The sequence below is a fragment of the Colius striatus genome, chromosome 8 (assembly GCF_028858725.1).
Source record: "Colius striatus isolate bColStr4 chromosome 8, bColStr4.1.hap1, whole genome shotgun sequence".
Taxonomy (NCBI): Eukaryota; Metazoa; Chordata; class Aves; order Coliiformes; family Coliidae; genus Colius; species Colius striatus.
The window spans coordinates 758,635-778,034 of record NC_084766.1 but is presented as its reverse complement, the minus strand read 5'-3'; the positions used below and the strand labels follow the sequence as shown (position 1 = coordinate 778,034).

The following is a 19,400-nucleotide window of genomic DNA, read 5'->3' as shown; positions in this document are numbered from 1 at the left end:
GTCATATGGTGAACATATATCATGACTGGCAGAAGAACGGGGCAAGATTTTTCCTAGTGAACCTTGAGAAGGAAGTTTTCAAAGAAGGGAAAGTTAAAAATGAATTAATTTATTAAAGCTAAGTCTGATTAGACACAGAAAAATGATGGATGAATTTTCAGGGATCTCTAGCAATCTTTTTTCAAAGCTCAATGTGTAATGTACAGCTGAGTGTCCCAAACACTCATCAAAGTCTCCCAGTAAAAATGCTGAGCTTACATATTCACATGCCTAGCTCACAATGGGACCCTTCTGTGGAGCTGAGTCACAACTAGAGAAACTGAGCCTTTGGAATATTCTGACAAAGGAGGTGACAAAATATTATATAGTTCAGTATACTGGTCAGTTTCTTACGGCTACTGGGCAGTGCATGCTCAAAGTAGAGTATTGGGATGGGCATAAATCAAGGAAGGAAATCTCACTCCACTCCAGAGTGCATCTGCAACAAGCACAGATGTTCCTGAGTGGGAAAGTGCTGGGCTGTTGGTGGTTTGGGAAAGTTGTGGTGTTTGATTAGATCCTTGTACACGCATTGCATTTTAGAGAACTGCTTTTGGGAATCTTGGCCAAGCACCTCCCTGTATTAGTAACTTTGTAGTTGCACTTTGGGCTTTTGGAATGCCTCTGTGAGCTATTAGCACTTTCTTTCCACTATGTGGAAAGACATCCTAAAGTTTCTCTTCTATTTTGTCACAGCATTTTCCAACTCATTTCCTTAGACATATGTATGTATTCTCCTGCCAGAAAAGGATGCAGCAGGTAGAAAACCTGTGTTGAAGATTCATTGTCTTTTCTTTCATTTACTTTCTCAAGAACCTGGCAAACCTTTCAATGTGTGTCGGTGAGGTGGGTCTGAGCAGCCTCTTCCCAGAACATGATTGCTTCCCTGCATCCTTCTGCTGGGGCTAATTGCTGGTGGCCGCCTTTGCTTTTACTCATAGCTGCCTAAAGGGCAGGAGCATCCTGTGTGCCTGGCGAGATGTGTGTGTTTGCCTTTCTGTCAATGATTTTGTGTACTGACAGGGACGGGACTATGTCTGGCCCTGTACAGTATGTAACGTGCCGAGGCTTTGCCTTTGGATCTTAGGTGATGTTGCAATGTGGTTCATAAGCCCAGTACAGGTGGACTGTAATGTTCCTTTCCGTGACTGTAGCCTGTGGTTCTGCCACTTTCTGTATCCCTTCAGGACCCCATAAGCTGCCTGCCATATGCAAGCTTTTAGCAGTCTTTTCAAAACCCCAAACAGTGACGTACAGGTTGTATTTGATCTTATACGTGTAGCTCAGCAAATGTGTCTGTGAGTGCTAAGGAGAATCATCTAGTCAGTGTTTTACCAGATTCATCTCTCATGTGAAAATCAGCACTTTGTATGCCCAGTTTGGTGGGTCTCAAACACTGTGTAAGCAAGAGTTGCCTTCCTCTGCCTGCAAGAATAATGACATGAGGGGTTTTTTGCTGTTTGTTTTTAAGCTGCTTGCCTTATGTCTTTGAGCCTGTAATTGAAACTGGACAGTGGAACCAAATGAACTCACAGCTGGTTTAGGAAGTCTGAGATTTTCATCTTACATTGCATATCCTGTAAGTGAAAAAAAGGCACAAAAATTTCATGAGGCTTCTCTTATTTTGTGAGAATCAGCCATGTGCTGTACTTGGGTTTTGAGAGAAGTGGCTGGCCGCTGCACTACCAGCACAATTAAAGTGATACCTGCAGACCATGTAAGGGACATAGGATGGCAGAGCTGTCCTGAGCACGACAAAGCTGAAAGAGAAAATACAGGTGCCTGAGATGGTGAAAACTGGACAAACCGATATATCCCCTGAAGTCTGATCTCTGTGAGGATCATTCCCACAGGTATCAGCTCCTAAGAGCCCCAGCTCCTCTCGGGCACTGTGGTGTGAGCTATTGCTCTTTGCCGCCATTTTTCTTCCTCTTTTATGCCTTTAGAACAGATGCTTCCTTTGACATGCAAGACCTTGTTCAATCAGTCTGCAATCTGCTCCTTTCCTAGCAGAGGGGTAGAAATACCCTCTCTGCTTCTCCTCAGTGGGTGACCGTAGGCAGGGTGCACACAGCAGCTTTGGAAAGGCGTTTGGAATATGTCCTCTCTCGCCTTTGTGGTATTGTCACAGTCCCCAGAGCCCCAGGGGTGTAGCGTGGCACATTTACTGCCCCTTTTACATCCTTTTAGTCACCAGAAAACCAAAGCTTTTACTTAAGATGCGAAAAATACATATCCAGAATAAAGGGAGATGCCAGTTCCTTGCCTCTCAGCAGAGCCATGAGGAAAGAGCCAAGCTGCAGATTGTACTGAAAGTGCAGAGGGTAAACTCCCCCTTCCTCCTTTCCCACCCCAGCCCCAACCCAGCCCCCAGTAAGGCTTCATCCCTCCGTGAATGGAGTCCCTCTGAGCACGATGCTGAGCCAGAGGAGTGACAGGTGCCTTCTGATATGCCTAAACGAGAAGAACCAATCGGAGGAGCCTGCCCAGCTTTTGTTGTCATCTGGCTTTGCTCACGAAAGATGAGTTTGATTGACAGATGCATCAAGGTTCACAGTTTATTGGTTTTTGCAAAAGAGCCAGATCTGCCAATTTAGACAGGGGAGTGACACAAAACTTTCCATCTAAATGGACTAATTTTACCACAGGGAATTCCCAGGCAGAGCGCTCCAAGGCAGGCGCAGTCCTGTTTTATTTTTTAACAAGGACTGAATGACAAATATAAACGACAGTTCTGGGCTGACAGAACATCAGCATTTGACACTTCACAGGGGAGCGCTGAAATAAACAATAGGCAGAGAAATTGAATTAGAATCAGATGAGAGTCAGCTAGAGAGGGAGATGAGGGCCTGATTCTCTACCAAATAATTTATAAAAGAGCAAACTGAATACTAAGTAGATACAGCATGCTCACACCCTGGTTTATTAGCAAATTTAAGCTACTACCGTATTTCACTTGTGTGATGTAAATGGATTGCTGGACAAAGATGGGTGGTAGGGGAGACCAACACACAGGGTGTGGGAGCGTATGAGATGCTTCTGTCCATGGTGGTGCAAGCTTCTTGTGATACTCTTACCCTGTGTTACTAAGAGACACTACAAAGTTAGAGAGTGAAGTATGTCAAGTCCCCTTAATTTCTCTCCCATTCCATCTGGTATGTTGTCTGCAGAGTTCTGCCCGGCCTTCCTGTGTTATGGCACTTGCTAACTTTTGGCTACCCAGGTGTGCAGCCTTGTCTCAACTCGTTTACTGCTATTTTTTTCCTCTAGGACTTTTTGGTTTAAAATGGGAAATCTATGACATGTAAGGAGAATGATTCTGTGCAGAGTCTGTGTGCGACTTCTGAGAGTGGACCGTGTCTACTTGACATAAAAGGTTGTCTCAGCTGATAGTATTAGCAAGCTATTATCCTATTTCTGCTCAGCTTTAGCAGGGGGATAGGATATGTAAACTTTCCCCATGGGTTAGGCAGCTAGCTGTGAGCTAGAAATTTGGATTCCTGGATTTTATGTCATGCTCTGAGATTTGAAGCATATCTAGAGAAGTGATTTTCAATCTTTTTCAATTAGTCAACAGTAAGAACCAATCAGTAGAAGAATAGCTGCCACTGCAGTGCATCCAGGTCCATAAGCTCACTTTTCCCAGTTACATTAAGAACAGATTCCTTAAAAGTAAACTAGAGATTGCAAACACTTGAGTTAAAATCTGCTGGTTCTGATGCTAGAGAAATGGACAAGGAAATCAGGGGCTTTGAATTGATTTTCTTGTTAAAGAGGATTTGACTTTCATGTAGGAGTCTGAAAAGTGCGTGTGTGGAAGCTGCGTTACAAGCTCAGCACTGGAACTGACCGTTGCTGGTGTGTGAAAGGTACCAAATGCAGGTCTGTAGTTAGAACTGCATGCTGATGGAGGCTGACGTGGAGGAAAAATGCTTCTTTCTTCTGTGCACAGAGAGACTGGATCTGTGTGAAATTTCACACACACTTATACCCCTCTGGTTTTCTCTGTAGGTTTTGTCTTCCTTTCCTAAGTGTTCCACAGGGTGTGTTTGAAGTTGTTCTGGGGCTGAAAGTCATTATGTTTGTATTATTTCATTGTTGATATGTCTTTTTAAAATAGAATGATTCATCTTTTAACAGGCATGGGACAAAGCCAGAGTAGTTCTGATGCAAATAACGTGTTTTACAGGGAGACAATTTAGAAGTGACACCATTTGTGTTCTGTTTCATAATGGAAAGCTTATCCTTCAGCAAGGACTTGAGTGTAGTTGTAGGTGAAACCACAGCCATGGGCTGCATTGTGTTAAGATGGGCCCTTGCAGTTTTTCTCCCAGGGATGGAAGCCAAGGGCGGTTTGTGTTGCAGCTTGTCAGCATTTACCCAAACTCCAGCAGCAGAAAGTTAGGCTGCCAGTAGTAAAGATGGATCTTGCCTCTGTCCTGAAAGCTGGTCTTCCTATCTGAGCAAGAAAAGGAGACTGTGGAGACCAGCAGGGAGCAGTGAAGATAGAGAAGGGTGTGGAAGGGGATGTGTGGAGAAGCCATTAGTGCCTGAGCAGGGAATGTGGGGTGCAGGATGGTCTCCCCAGTGTGTACAAGGGACATACATGAGAGAGTAGGGGGCAGAGAAAGAGGAGGAAGGATTACAGAGAGTCAATGTTTTCCATGAGGGGCAATGCAGGGGTACAAGATGCATCGGGCAGAACTGGCAAGGCATTGACATCAATTGTGAAAGAAGGGGTGAGAGAGGTGGCAGGAGGCATGAAGAGTTAACAGTGGGATTCTCCTGCTGTAGAGATAAGGAGCAGTGGAGAAAGCAGCTCTCTAAGCAGCTGTTATGGAATGAATTTGCAAGTAGTTTTGAATCTGAAATGATCAAATGTATTTCAGATGAGCAGCATCCACCAAAATGTCACACAGCAGAAGGCAGGAAAAGACCCAAGTCTTTGACAAGCTTTGGTACCAGACCAGCTCTGTGAGCCTTGCCAGGAGTTACAGGGCCAATTCCAGGTCTTGTGACATTTGAGCTGCTTCTGAAAGCGCTAGACTGCAGGATCCCTGCGATGCGGTGAGACCTCACTCTTCACTGCAACGTGTGAATTTCTGCCTCTGGCAGGGGAAGGGGCACAATTAATAATACAGCTGTAGATGTCTTGAGAAGGCTAAAATGAGAAGTCAGATAAAAGTGCTTTTGTTTCTATTTTATATAGATGTATATAAATATATACAAAACGGTATCTGGTGTGACATAAATTACACGATTTCCAATCAATCCCGTGATTTGTGTGTGTACTTGGTTCATGATTTTCACGTCTGAGGTGCTGGTAACACCAGCTCTGACAAACTTCTTTGGTTTGCTGCAGGCAGCTCCTCAGTCAGGTAAGCCAACTGTCCTGGGGATATTCCCAGCTTTTTACCTAAAGCATTAAAGAACATATTTGTTTTTAAAGAAGGTTGTTGTCGTCTCAGAGTGTTCATACTTTTCTTTATTTTTCTTGTCAGAGTAACTATAAAACAGATCTTTTTCTTACTTAGTGTTGCAGAATCTCTTACAATATCATTTTCCTCATTAGGAGACAGACTGTGGTGCTCTTTTAGTTTTATCACAGAACATTTTCACACTGAGCACTCCCACTGATTATGCAGGATTATTAACGGAACATAATACGAGCTGGAATGGTAGAATGAGTTCTTTCATGCAATTATTTCTCTTTGCAAGGTATTTAAGTTCTTGGAAGTTGCAGACGTTTTGCTATAGTTCTGTCAGGTATGGGCACTCACACAGGAAGGTTAGGGTGCAGTTCTCTAGGCTCTTAGGTGCGATACAAATGAGATGCTCATACTAGCTTATAAGTCTGTCTTCTGATATCATTTTACCAGGGTGAATTTTGGTTTCTTCTGGTGCATCTATCTGATCCTTTCCTTGTCTTTCGCTCCTGACAGCAAACGTCTGTTAGTAATTTCCACTGATTTCAGTCAGTTTAAGCTCCAGGATCTCATCTACTAGTTCACTGTTTGATTCTTATCACCTGAACTTCAATAGAGAAAGACAATTCCGATGCACAAAAGACTTCAGAACATTTGCATCCAGTTTTATTCTGATTTTGAGCACAAGCCTATCCCTGCATGACATCCCAGGCCTGTCCATCTTGCAGGCGGTGGACCCTGGAAACCTGGGGTCTCTGAGTTCCAGAGAGTTGCCAGGCAGTTTTGCTGCAGCATTGTGGAAATTGAATTGCTTTTACAGACTGTTTGGATTTCAACAAATTGACTTTCACGTATGGAAAATGCCCAGTTGGAGGATTTTTAGCCTGCTCTGTTAATACTGCAAGGGAGGAATACAGGCTGAAACAAAAGGAAATGATTTAACTCTTCATGAAAGCATTTAATTTCATGACAGCACTTCTGCACAAGCTTTTCTTAAGATACATACGCAGCAGCAGCAAATGTGTGCCACTGCCTTGCAGCAGCTGTTTTAAATGACTAAAACCCGTAGAGGCAACATTGATTTAGGCTAGCCTGAATCATCGCTCCGTTTTTACTCCGCCTCCGTGACCTTAAACTGCATCTGACTTCTGGAGAATTAATGCTTGGCTGAGGAAAAATTGAGTGAATACCTCAGTATTTGGTATGTTTATAGCGTACCTTAGTTTAATGCCTAGCTCTTTGTTAGGCAGACGATAAATAGCTTGGAAAATGGGTTATTAATGACTTTGCATTTGGTTTTGCCCCTCGGTTGACCAAGACAGATAGAGATTAAGAGAAAGCTATAATAAAACATCAGGCTAACAGAATTCCTCTCGTCAAACTAAAAGCAAGGTGGCAGAGAAGTGGGGGTAAAAACTGGGAGCTGTGAGCTACCCTCCCTCTCAGACAGACCCCACCGTGCTCCGATGGAGCATCAGGGCTGATTCTGGAAGACTGCAGATCCTCCCAAAGGCACACTGAGCAGGGGCTGCTCAGCCCTGGCTGGGGCTGTGAGGACACAGGCATAGAGGGAAAGAGGGCTCTGGACTAGCCCACATCTTTCTTTCTGATGTTCAGGCTGCTCAACAGTTTTTTGATTTTCTGAACTACCTGGGGACACCTGATGTGTTCTGGATCATTGGGAGGCAACTGAGTAAGATCAATAGCAGAGGGAGTCCTGCAGAGCAGGAACAGTGAACGGGAGCGGCGTGGGAGCTGGTGGGGACTCAGGGGCTGATGCAGGCACGCGTGGCACCTTCCATCACGTGGCGTGATTGGTTGTTAACAGTCATAGTGTTGTCTGCGTGGTGCCCAAAGGGTGCTGGCTGCAACAAATGCAACGTCCTGCAGTCTTCCAGGGGAATCATTGGAGAGGGAATCTCTGAGGGGGGAAGAGAGAGAGAAGGAGAGGGAAAGAGAAACAAGACAGAAGCCACAAAAATGACATACAAAAAAAAATTAGTTTTATTTCTCATGTGCACAAAAAGAGAAAAGAAAGTGTCAAACAGAACTGAAGTGATGAGGAAAAGCTAAGAGTGGCTGCAGCAGCCTAGAATGGACATGACCCTGCGCCTGGCACTGGCCCCTCCCCTCCATGGCCTCACGCCTAGCTTAGCCTGGAGAGCATCAGCAGAGCTGCTTGCAGTTGGGTTTGGCATCAGTTCTGTAACTGTCATTGTTTGGTCCCTCCTTCCTGCTTTGCAAGTTTGCCACCATCCTGGGCCCAGCCGAGGAGCGCACTGTGGTGTTTGTGGGGTCCCTCAGAAGGCCTGGTTCTGTGGGTGCCGACAGGGGCAGGTATGGTTCTGACTTCTTTTCTCAGAGGGACAAAACAGTGGGATTTTTCCAACAATTCAGCAAATGAAAAATGCCTTTAGGATAATGTTTATGTGCATATATAATTATATACTCAAGAAGAGGAAGAGGTGCAGGGAGTTTTGTTTTCCTTTTGTTGTTTGTTTAGCATCCTCACATTCGTGTAGTGATTAGTTCTGAAATGTTACTCTGAATCATCCCTACGATAGGTCGGGAAGCACACAGACTTCTCCCTGTTGCCACAGCAGGGCTTATTGCCAGCAACCCTCCCCAGCAGACTTACAGGTCATAAGGGGGTCAGCCTTAATGCATCCACCCTGTGCGACCCTCCCCCCATCTTGCCCCACATCCCATTGGGCCAAAAGGACGTGGGAGCCTCACAAAACAGGACTCAAAAGTGCTGCCCAGTTTTAAATGCCATGGTCCCTGCTGCTTCCAGCAAGGTGTGGCATTTGGGAACTCACAAGATTCTTCCCCCACGAAAAAATGGTGACAGAAGGAGACCTGGTCACACAACATTTCTGCTTGATCCATTGGATAAAGCACCCGTAGCAGCAGTGATAGGAGAAGGAGGAAGGCAAGGGAGAGCTAAGGAAGAAGAATAAACAAACAAAGAATGCTTTGTGAGAAAAAGGAGATAAATGTAATGGAAACATTAATTATTATTCAGAATAATACTTAACACTTAGATAGAATTTTCTTTCCAGGATCTCAAAGCACTGAGCCGGTGCTAATTAATTCAGCTGCACAATCCCCCTGTGAACTAGGAACTATTGTTATTCCCATTTTACAGAAGATTGGAATTGAAGCATAGGGGGGAAATTGGTCTTGACAAAAGCTCTCGAGAGCCACAAGGAGAACTGGGGAGTCTGAGGTCCCAGACACCTGCTCTCACATCGCTAGTGCTGTTCTCTCTCTGGATACAAGAGTGTGCTGGGAATGAAGGACGAGAGAGAGAGGCATAGAAATGGAATGGAAAGAGGTTGTGAGAGAGAGCTGGGAGAAAGGGAAGAGGCAGCAGAATGGAGGAGGGAGACATGAGTCAGAGACTTCACTGGGTTTTGCATAGTGATTTCTTCCTCCAGTTAATTTTCTTTTTTTCCCTGTACAACTTCTTAAAGAAAAGCGAAGAAAAGAAATAATGCACCTATAACAAAGCAACTCTTGGACTGTTGGGGAAAGGGTCCTTCCAAGGTTTGGCTGTTCCCTCAGGTTCTGGATTTGTGCTGTGCTTTATTGAATACATCGTTTTGTTTTCAGTGAGCACAACGAGACTTGCACAGTACAGACAGCGTGTTCCTTATCTACAGGATGAGACGAGGCTGTTTTAATAACTACCATGATGAAGATGGAGATGGACTTATATACAAGAGGAATTGCCTTCACATTACACACATTATCTTCCTACAAAGCAGCAATTGTTTTTGCAAATAACATAATATTAAATAATTGGTAGAATTTTTGCGTTTCCTGCATAGTCCAGTCTAATGGAATCTATATGAATATTGATGGTTTTCTTCTGCATAATATCACCACATAATTCCCCATGTCAGCTACTAGACTTTAGCTATAATACTGCTTTACAATGCATCCACCGACTGTAAATCAAAACAACCAACACAAGAAACTCTTTGGCAAATGTAATTCAGTACATTCGCATGGGTGTCTACAGATGGTGGTGGAAGAGGATTAGACTGCCCAGTCCTTTGCATAATTCTGCTTTCCCTTTAATTGTCCTGTTCAGGCTACATGCCGTACTTAAGAACTTCCCAGACCAATCCAATGCCTGGTGAAAATCCTCTTTTATCAGTGGAGTTACACCAACAATGGATTTGGCCCTCTGAGGGTCAAATCAAGCCAGCTGTGAGTGAGCCAACCAGATCCTGCTTTCGTACCCTAGCTCGTGTCTCCAGTTTAGCGAAACACCAATATGAAAATAAGCATTTCTGAGCTGCTAGCTTCTGATGCATTGGCCCCTGGACTGCAGGCTGCCAGATGTGAGGTGTGACGGTGTCCTGTTCTCTAGCCTCCTCAGGAGGTTCTCCTTGCAGGTCCTGGGATTTACTGCCTCCCCCTCCACCACCTGCTGAGTGAAACTGGGTGGCAGAGCAATGGCTGTGCTTAGAGGCTAGTAGGGAGACCTTACTAAGAGGGCCCAGCGTCTGCCTGGTGTCTGTGGAGGAAAACAGAAGGAGTGGCAAAAATAAACTTTTAGAAATTACTGGGAAATTTCTTCTCGTGTAGAATGAGGTGAGATAACAGCCGGACTGTGGCCTCGCGGCACTGGAAGAACTCTGCTGTTTGCGGCGGGTTACTCGGGGGAAGACGTGCAGAATGACACTTTGCATGGATCAGGAGTAACCGCTTTGATTTATTCTGTACAGGAACAGATTTTAGCTCTATATCTTCTATGTAAACGTCCCCCCCAAATACCCTCATCGTTTGGGTACCCCATTAAAGAAGACACAGACCTATAATCAGCTAGAGCCATGCAAGGGCTAAAAGTGTTAGGTGAAAGGGGCCTTTGGGATCAACACAGCTGTTTACTGATGATGGGTTTTATACATACAGGTTAAACTTGGAGACAGAATACCGAGTCCACAGCCGCATCTCCTCTGAGGCTTGGAACTTTGGGTTTTATACATAATGTTGGCTGCACAGATTGCTCCACTCTTCACTTTTCTATGCTCTTCGGGGGTTTGATTCTCAACCCTGTCTTTGTCCATGGACAGTAGCCCGCAAGCTTTATATGAAACCTCTCTAAAACGACAGGGACCTACTTTGGCAGCCTTGATGCCCTGGGGACAGGCTATAGCTGCCTTCGTGTTTTCTTTGAGTAATTTTTCGGAAGTGTCAGTGCAAGGAACAGTTTATGAGTTTGCCGACAATACAGGAGTAATAAGCATTTCTATTGACAGCCTTTTACAGAACAGTGTTTGCCAGTCACTTGGGAACCAAAAAGAGCAGAGAATCCCTAGAGAATCATCAGGTGAACATTTGGGATCGGGGTAAATATTAGGATGCACAATATAGGATTGAAGATGGAAAGATAGGGCTGTAGGTTGGGACAGGCTGGCAGGATGCAGGCATGTGGATTTCAATGGAGGCCTATAAATTGGTAGGTGTATGAGCAGATAGACTGGGAATCAATGGGGGTTCATATAGCAAGGCCATAGTGGCTAGGAAATCAGGTGTTGGGCACAGATAATGGGCTGTTGTCAGCAGCAGTGGGGGGATCAGGAGAATGGATGTTGGGCATATCTAAAATTGTGAAAGTTGAGATGTGGGTGAAGTCATCACGGGTACAGAGGTTAAGGGGAAAGGAGCAGAGGCTAAGGGCTAGGGAACCAAGCAATAATCCCAGCCAATCCTGAATTTGTCCATCTCAGTCTCAGCTGTCCAGAGGGCAATCAGATGGGCCCACATGAAGCCCCACACTTTCCACCACACAGCGCAGTTAGAGCGCAGCTGGGCTTGTATTCTTTGTTTGCCAACCAGTGACATGGAAAACGTTTGTTGACTCAGTGCTTTTTTGTCGACTGATGTGTTTGGTAACTTTGTCAGATGTGACTTGTCCACACTGCTCCCCAGAGACAGGATTTGGGAAAGGGGGAGGAGGAGGCGACAGGGGTGGAGCTGGCATCCAATCCTCTCCAATACCACCATCCCATTGTAGTGCAAAACAGAAAGGAAACAAAACCCTAGAGTGAAAGAGGAGCATCAAACGTCAGAGGAACTCGGCTGCCTTTCCGGTGGCAGGGAGGGGTGGGACTTGGAGTTTTATTTTTGTAGGGTTTTTTAATCATTATTTTGGTTTTTTTGTTGTTTTTGTTTGCTTGGGTTTTTTAGAAAATTGGGAATTTGTTCTTTTTTTTTTTCCTTTTTACAGACCTTCATGACAAAGCATAAAAACACAGTTATATTTATATATCTATTTATATATTTCTTCATTCCGTCGGTTGGTTTGTAAGTGTTGCTCCATCCTCCTGTCTGAGCTGATTGTGTGTCACAGAAATCGTGGGTGTATGTGTGAGGTTCCTCCCAGCTCTGGCCCGCAAAGTCGCCACGCGTGAGGTGCAGCCAACCATGGGGAAGCCGTGCTGGAGCGTGGAGATGAGGTGCACAGAGAACCCCTGCGGGGTGCAGATAGGTACTGGGCCAGGTCTCTCTACTGCCATCTCTGCGCTGGCCAGGCCATTCCCTCTGTCCTGGGAAACGGGGTGGGCTTCACAGGTCAGGCTTGTTGGAGAGTCCACCGCAGAAGGGCGTATCTTTGGGGAACAGTGTTTCGTGAGCAGTGGTGTCTCTCCCCTGCTTCCCCCGGCCCTTACCGCTCCCAGAAGAAGGGGGTCCCGTAAGGCAATGGTCACCAGCTGCATTGCTTCCCAGTCCCCCTGCTGTCCTGGAAGCCGAGGGGATGCGGCGTGGCTGAGCTTTGCCCGGGCGCGGTGGAGGGCTCCCGCGGGACACGTCACTTGGCCGCAGGCTCTGCCGGCACGGGGCGGCTGCGGGGGCGGAGGGCAGAGGGAGGGCAGGGGGTCTCAGTCTCGTGTGGCGAGCGCTGGGTCCGGCACCTTCGTGGCGAAGAGGAAGGAACTGGACTGTGGAGAGGAACGGAGAAGGTCTCTTCACCCTTCCCAGGAATGGAGGGAGGTGATCAGACAGGTACAATGTGGAGGCCTAAGCTGTCGCCCTGCAGTTTCATGTGGTTTCCATGGTAACTAGTGGCGGTCATAGGCAGCGGCAGCAGTGGGAGGTGCGGAGCCCCGGGATGTGGCACTATAATAATAAGGGGAACCTGAAAGTTAACACAGGAGAAGAATGGACTGGTTGAAAGGACAAACAGCAAAAAAAAATAAAACAAAAATAAAACAATCAAACTGGAAAAAAAAGAAACGAAGGAGAACTGAAAAGAAAACCAAAGAAAGAGAAGAAAGAAAAGGACCAAAAGAACGAACCTGGGGACTCAGCTCTTAAAGGAGTGAGGGAAAGGCAAGCAGTGGAAGCCAGCCAAAGGCCACGTTTCAGTGGAGAGATGTTCCCCTGGGCTGGGGCTCTGAAGCCCCTCTATGGGAAGGAGATACTTTTGCTCCTTCTGACTGTCAGTAAGTTGCCAAGAGGGAAGCTCATGAGCATTGCAACACAAATATGCCCCACCTGATCCACAGCCACAGGGAAAGTGACAGGACCAGATGTCCTGAGCATACCTAACAAAGTACAATGGGTCACTTTAAAAACCAGAAGGGGATAAATGAGACAAAATTACGGTATTCTATTGGTTGAGATTTTGGTCACATGTGGCGTGAAAACTCTAGGTGGTTATTGAATGTGTGTTAAATAGTGATTGATTATTAAGATCACATTTACTGAGGTTTAACAACACTGGAATAAAATGCACATCTATTATCCAGTTATTAAACCTCAGTAAATATGTAGGTAATAATCATAGCTGATTTATTTTACTTATAATTAATCTCTTCCTATTCCCTTGCAAAGAAATATTTTGTCAGAAGATGTGGTCTTATAGAAGTTCTTTTCACCTATGAGAAAGAAAAAAGCTATTTCTGGGCATATTGGTCACTGGAGATGGATATATCCCTGCAAGAAAACACTACTGGCTGTTTTAAACCCTCTGATGCAGCCTGTCTCCCATTCTGGACACTCCTTTCAATTGGTCCAATGGGAAGAACTTTTATAGGTTTTCTAGATCCCCAGGAACTGGCTCTGGGTTTAGCTTGGGAGAGGAGTGAAACCTCATCTAGATTTTCAGTAAGACCTTGAGTGGATATTGATTGCAGCCTGAGAGCGCAGCAGAACCTAAATTTAGCTTCTACTCTAGTCTGGAACAAACAGTGGATGCAGCCCGTGGAGAAACCAGAGCTGAGCTGTAATTCTGAACCACCACAGGAAAGAGGAATTGGCTTCAGAACAGATCAAAACCACAGGTGAGGTATATACCCATCTGGACACTGAAGAGTGAGGAAGAAGACCTCTTGTCTGCCCAAATACTTGAAAATCCTCTTTAGAAACAAACAAACAAACAAAAAACCAAAGAAAAGAAAACAGACAAACAGAAGGAGCGCGAGGCTGGGGGTGTGCTGTGGGAAAGAGGTACTCACTTAGTAACGCAGGGTTGCTGAACCGCCAGGCCTCGTTGTAGGTTGTGTACTGAGGGTGGCTGTAGGGGTTCCCTGAGAACTCGCTCCCTGGAGGAAACCAAGGAAGGTGTTAGTTAGAAGTGAAGATTTATGTCTGCTGTTCCATCAAGGAATGCTTGTCCTAAATCTGTATGCCAGAAGGAAAACTAGTGTATGTCGCTTCCTTGCCCAGCTGGGACTGTCCCCCTTGGGACACTGCAGTGCTTGTTCAGCACAATGTGGCTCATCCAGACAACTCAAAATCATAAGATTGACTTCTTCAGAATCAAGACATTAGTTTAAAATAATGAAGTTCGGTAATACAAATAAATAATCAAATTGGTTTCTTCGTGATTGCCTTCCAGCTTGTGATCCTCGCGTTGCAGCGGGTTTGCACAGACGAGCTTTTTCTGCAATTAACTATCAGCTTTCCTTTAAATAAAAGCTGAATCTGTCCAACCAGGTTATTTAAAGACACTCAGAGCATTAATAACCAAAGTAGTCAGCAGGAAAATGTGTATGTATCAAAACCAATCACAATCCAAAGATATTTTGGTCACAGGAGTTTTTAGTTTCAGCATAAAGCCTCATTCTGTGAGACAGGCCCTGCTAAATACTGTTTTAATGATAATAACTCAGCATATTTCCATACCTAGAAACATCCTGCACTGACAATCCTGACAGCTAGCTGGGAAGGAATAGGTGAAACCTGCAGAGGTGGCCACAATGCTGCAGGGTAGGATACAAAGGCAAAAAAGCAAGGCACAGTCCAGATTTATCTCTACTGAAGTGACTCATCTGTGGGATCTACTGAAATGGGTTTGCCCCCAAAGAAGGAAAAAACCTATCCAGATGAGAGTTTCTGCTTTGAAATGCCTTGTGCAAGCATCACTTGTCTGCAAGATATGGAAGAAATTCTGATAATTCAGTATTTCTCCCTCACCGTCTTCACCCTAAACTGTTCATAGTGTTCCTACAGCTTGGGTTAGGGAGAGGACCTAAGCTGTTCATAGTGTTCCTACAGCTTGGGTTAGGGAGAGGACCTAAACTGTTCATAGTGTTCCTACAGCTTGGGTTAGGGAGAGGACCTAAACTGTTCATAGTGTTCCTACAGCTTGGGTTAGGGAGAGGACCTAAACTGTTCGTAGTGTTCCTACAGCCTGGGTTAGGGAGAGGACCTAAGCTGTTCATAGTGTTCCTACAGCCTGGGTTAGGGAGAGGACCTAAACTGTTCATAGTGTTCCTACAGCTTGGGTTAGGGAGAGGAGAAAGAGCCCTGGCTACGGAGAGCTGGGGAGGAGGCAGGGCAGCCACTGGAAACAGTGTTTATTGACAAGGAGTGAAAGCATGCATGCAGCAGGATAATGAGCTTTTGAGCTCAACTGTGACCAAGAGGAACTGAGCTATCGCCTTCCCCGATCACTAATGAAACAAGTGTAATTTCCTCATCAACATTGGATTCTGTTTAACGACTCCCTGCCGTTGCCATTGCATCCCTCCACAGGCTCTGCACTGCTCGTGCAAGCGGCTGTTCCCTTCAGCAGAGGCTCGCTTCACCAAAACAGTTTGCAGAAACTTGATGGCCTTTCTGGGAAAGAGGAGGAGTTGTGGCAGGGATCAAAAGTGCTCTGTTACCTGTGCAGGAAGTGTCTCTCAAACGCACAGGTTAAGTGTAGCACAGTACCTGATTCATCCACCTGGCTGGCTAACCCTTGCCTTCTCAAGTGTGTGCTCAGGGACTGCTGGCTTTCAGCCACGTCTGAGACCTGAAGGCACGGGCAGGGGTGGGTGCAGAATATGTATCTCAGCACATCATCCGCATAGACTGCAGGAACATTTGCATGCATGACTGACCACTTTGCATGGAGGTGCTGCTGGAGCGAAGCTCTCCTCTAGACTGCGCAAGCAGAAGTCTAGTGAAAGGTTGTCACGGATAGAACAGAGCAGCTTTTGGTTAGCACTGGTCAAACAATCTTCTCAAACAGTTTTCCGCTGGAAAGTGCTGTCTCATCGAAATGGAAATGTTTCGCAGGAGCTTGTCAGCTCCAGTGGGGTTTTGGAAATAAAAGTTCCCAGATGATTGCAAATTGAAACAAAGTATTACGTTTCAACTTTCTTGTTTTGTTTCACTTTGTCTTTCTCATCTCATTTAATTTCCTTTCAGCTCTTTATTATTTTAATATGCCTTGACATCTAGAACATGTTGATGTTATTGAAATGTTTCATCCCCACGTTTGCAAATTGAACTTCTTCAGGACTTTGATTCCTCAATGCAAGATGAAAACAAATGTCAAAGAAACCCAGGTTTTGCACAGGTTGGAAATTCTGCTTTCTGACCACTTCTGTTTTTAGCTCTGCACCTTTATTTAGAAAGGACAGAGCCTCTTTCTCATATTCACATCTGGACAATAAGATTTGTTTGTGTCAGGACGTTTCTTAAAGATACTCCTTGAGTGGTTATCTTGATGGTTTCTTGTTTCCATTGTAGTTAAAGAGCTGACCCTTGATCTTTCCTGCCCTGAGGGCACGTAACAAACCATTGCCAACATCATATTTGTTTTTTTTCTTCAACTTGGTCTCTTAACAGAGGTTGCAAGCAAGCACAGAGGAGCAATCTCATGAGACCTATATCCCGGGCAATCTGTGCTCTGGGAACCTTTACTAACAGTGTTTCTTGGTATCTGTATTTAAATCTTGGCACATTTAGTCTTCTAATACAGAGACCGTGAGGCGTGAAGTGAGCCTAGCAGGTGGCAGGTTCACAACAAATAAGGAAGGTAGTTTTCACACAATGCGTAGTTAAGCTGGAGAACTTCTTGGCACAGGTTGCTACAGATGTTAAAGGCTCCTATGAGTTCAAGAGACACTGTTTAAGTTTGCAGAGGGGAAACCTGCTGAGGGTGTTTAATATTAAATAGAAAGATACTAAGTCTGGTTAAGAAAGTCTTTGAGCCGCAAACTCCTGGAGGCTGGGAGATCTTTGAGAAGGTGCCATACATGCTTGCTCTACTCTTACACCTTTCCCCAGGCCGTCACTTTTGGCTTCTGACCGAGTGGTGGCTGCAGAGATCCACCACGTGGCCCATTAAAGCCAAGTCCTATGTTCCTTCCCAGGAAGCCTCCTTATCTCCAGCTTGTTGGCTTCAGTCATGTTAGAAGGCAGGAATAGAAGGGCTGCCAGGCTGGGTCTGGCCAGTGGGATGTGACTGAACAGCCAGAGCCTGATGCGCTGTGGGAGGACGCAGTAACTACTGCAGAGTGCCCAAGCAGGCCACCAGAACAACCTGCTCTAATCCAGTCAGAGTCAGTGTAAAGGTATTCATTTGCCTTGAATAATCTCTTTTCCTTGAAGTATAAGTCAGCTTTTTTCTTTATCACACAATTCCTTTTCCCTTTTTCTGGCATTTTGTGTTTTGGGAGACACTGCTGTCTTGTGGATGGATAAGACATAAGGATCTGCACATCAAAGAGCTGAAATACCCTCTTCTTGGATAAGTGTCTCCCGTAAACAGTGGTCTTAACATTTTTGTCCCAGTTTAAATGTCAGCATCATCCTTGTGATGAGGATATTAAAATTATGTATCAGTCACAGAACAGCTGAGAAGTTGAGAACAGTTAGAAGCTGAGAAGAGCCTGTTCTTAGAAGCACCTGTTCAAACAGCCAGCTATTTTTGTGTTAATAATCATTTCTATGTGTCATGACCTTCTATAAGTTTTGACATATAACTGACTTAAATGTTGACAACTGTGTCTGTCCTCACTGTAGTATATGTTCATTTAGCTGACACAGGGATGAGGGTTAAGTTAGGCTTTTCACTCATAAGCCCTGACAAATCATATCACTGATTTAAGAGCTTTCTGTCCTCAGCTTTCTGTTGTTTCAGTTCTGTGTCATCCTTTCAGCAGCAGAAATTGCAGAATGGACTGTGTACCTGCTTATTAGCCATCACAGCTCCCAACCCAGGGAAGCAACATAAACAGAAATGAGTGGCAGATCCTGTGTTCTGAGCTACTGTGGCTGAGAAACTAAAATCCTGCCTCTTCATTTATCTGCTGGGGATAACTGTCATTGGAGGGTTGGGCAATTGAGCCTGGGGTTAGAAACTCTTTGACTGTCCCAGGGTAAATGGACTTCTCCCTAGGCAGTGGGAGAACCCATATGCCAAAAGAAGGTATTTCTCCAAAGGCACTGGGTAGCAAAGAAACGGTTTGCCTTTGGGTGTAGGGTTAGGCAGATAGTTTCTTGGACTGGAGGTGCTATTGTACAAACAGGAGATGAATAATGAGCTGGTTGTTGAAAGTGAATAGTTAGTTTGTCCTGAAATGCTGTTAGTCATTGCTCAGTTCTTGGGTAATTTAGACTTTGGATGGTAGATTTCCAAAACCTGCATGTATTAACTTCCCATTGATGATTTCAGTTTGATGCCATGGCAGGCAGGTTGTTACCCTGAGTTAGTGGATAGCTGAATATCCTGAACCACAAGCAGTACGTAATAATCTGCCCGAGTCATTGGAAAATAATTATATTAGTTAATGAATACTAAGGTTAATTAATTACCAGTTAATTGCCAATGGTTACAGATAGCTAGTTGCCCATAGCAGCAGTGAATCAGTTACTAGGGGGAAAGAGGTACTCTAAAAAAGGGTTGTTGGCTACATTGGTTATAGGCACCTGATGATTTCTCTGTGAAAAGAATAGCCCTTAAGATCGTCAAAGCAATAGCAGAGCCAACTGTGAAAGCTCTCACAATGCTAATACACCATTCAAACACGCATGCACTGTTGCTGAGGTCTGGGGCTGACTTACCAGGAACCATTCCTGCAAGAGTTGAGGTTGGATAGCTGCCTTGTCCAGTTGGGGGAACATGGGGTGGGTAGCCAGGCAAGGTGGTGCTTGCCATGTCACGACCTGGAAAGGGAGAGAATCGGGATAGGTGAGAAACAGAGGTAAGATCTTTCAATACTGATTTGATATCACCTTTTGTCCCACTGTCACATGACTTGCAGCTTGATAGGCAAGTGCTGTGCAGCCTTCTTTTAGCTAAGTGCTGTCCATCCACTGAAAATTTTGAGGGAAGACTGTGGTACTTTCGATCTCGCAATGTAAAGATGGATGTTAAAACTTATCTTCGTGAAGCCCAAAAGAATTTAGTTTGTTTCATTGTTTGTTTCATTTTGGATCTATTTTAACTAAATCAAAATGGCCCTCAGCTGCACAGAGAATGGCAGCACATTATTTGCCAGAGTAGCTGAGGTCCTGTCTACGTGCAGTGGATGCAGTTTCGAAACTGTGGTGATGTTGCTTTAGGGCATGATCAATGTACAAGGCATTGGAAAGTGATCCAAGAGTTCTCTGTGCCTGTCTCTCTTCCCACCTCTGCCGTTCATCTGCTGATGATTTTAGGCAAGTCACTTCACCTCTCTGTGCTTCTTGTTATGCTGC

At 45.0% G+C, this 19,400-nt stretch overlaps 1 protein-coding gene across 6 annotated transcripts in view; it reads right to left on the bottom strand.

Moving 5' to 3' along the window:
* Positions 1-12,477: 12,477 nt before the first annotated feature.
* Positions 12,478-19,400, bottom strand: part of PAX2 (paired box 2) — a 79,730-nt gene continuing 72,807 nt past the window's right edge. For 3 of the 6 annotated variants that reach the window (XM_062001853.1, XM_062001850.1, XM_062001851.1), the window contains 3 exons: positions 18,765-18,866; positions 13,940-14,026; positions 12,542-12,618 (listed from right to left, as the gene is read on the bottom strand). In XM_062001853.1, the coding sequence (XP_061857837.1) occupies positions 12,542-12,618; positions 13,940-14,026; positions 18,765-18,866 (266 nt within the window). Of the gene's footprint in view, positions 12,619-13,939; positions 14,027-18,764; positions 18,867-19,400 lie in introns of all 6 variants that reach the window. The other 3 variants (XM_062001849.1, XM_062001848.1, XM_062001852.1) reach the window with 2 other exon arrangements.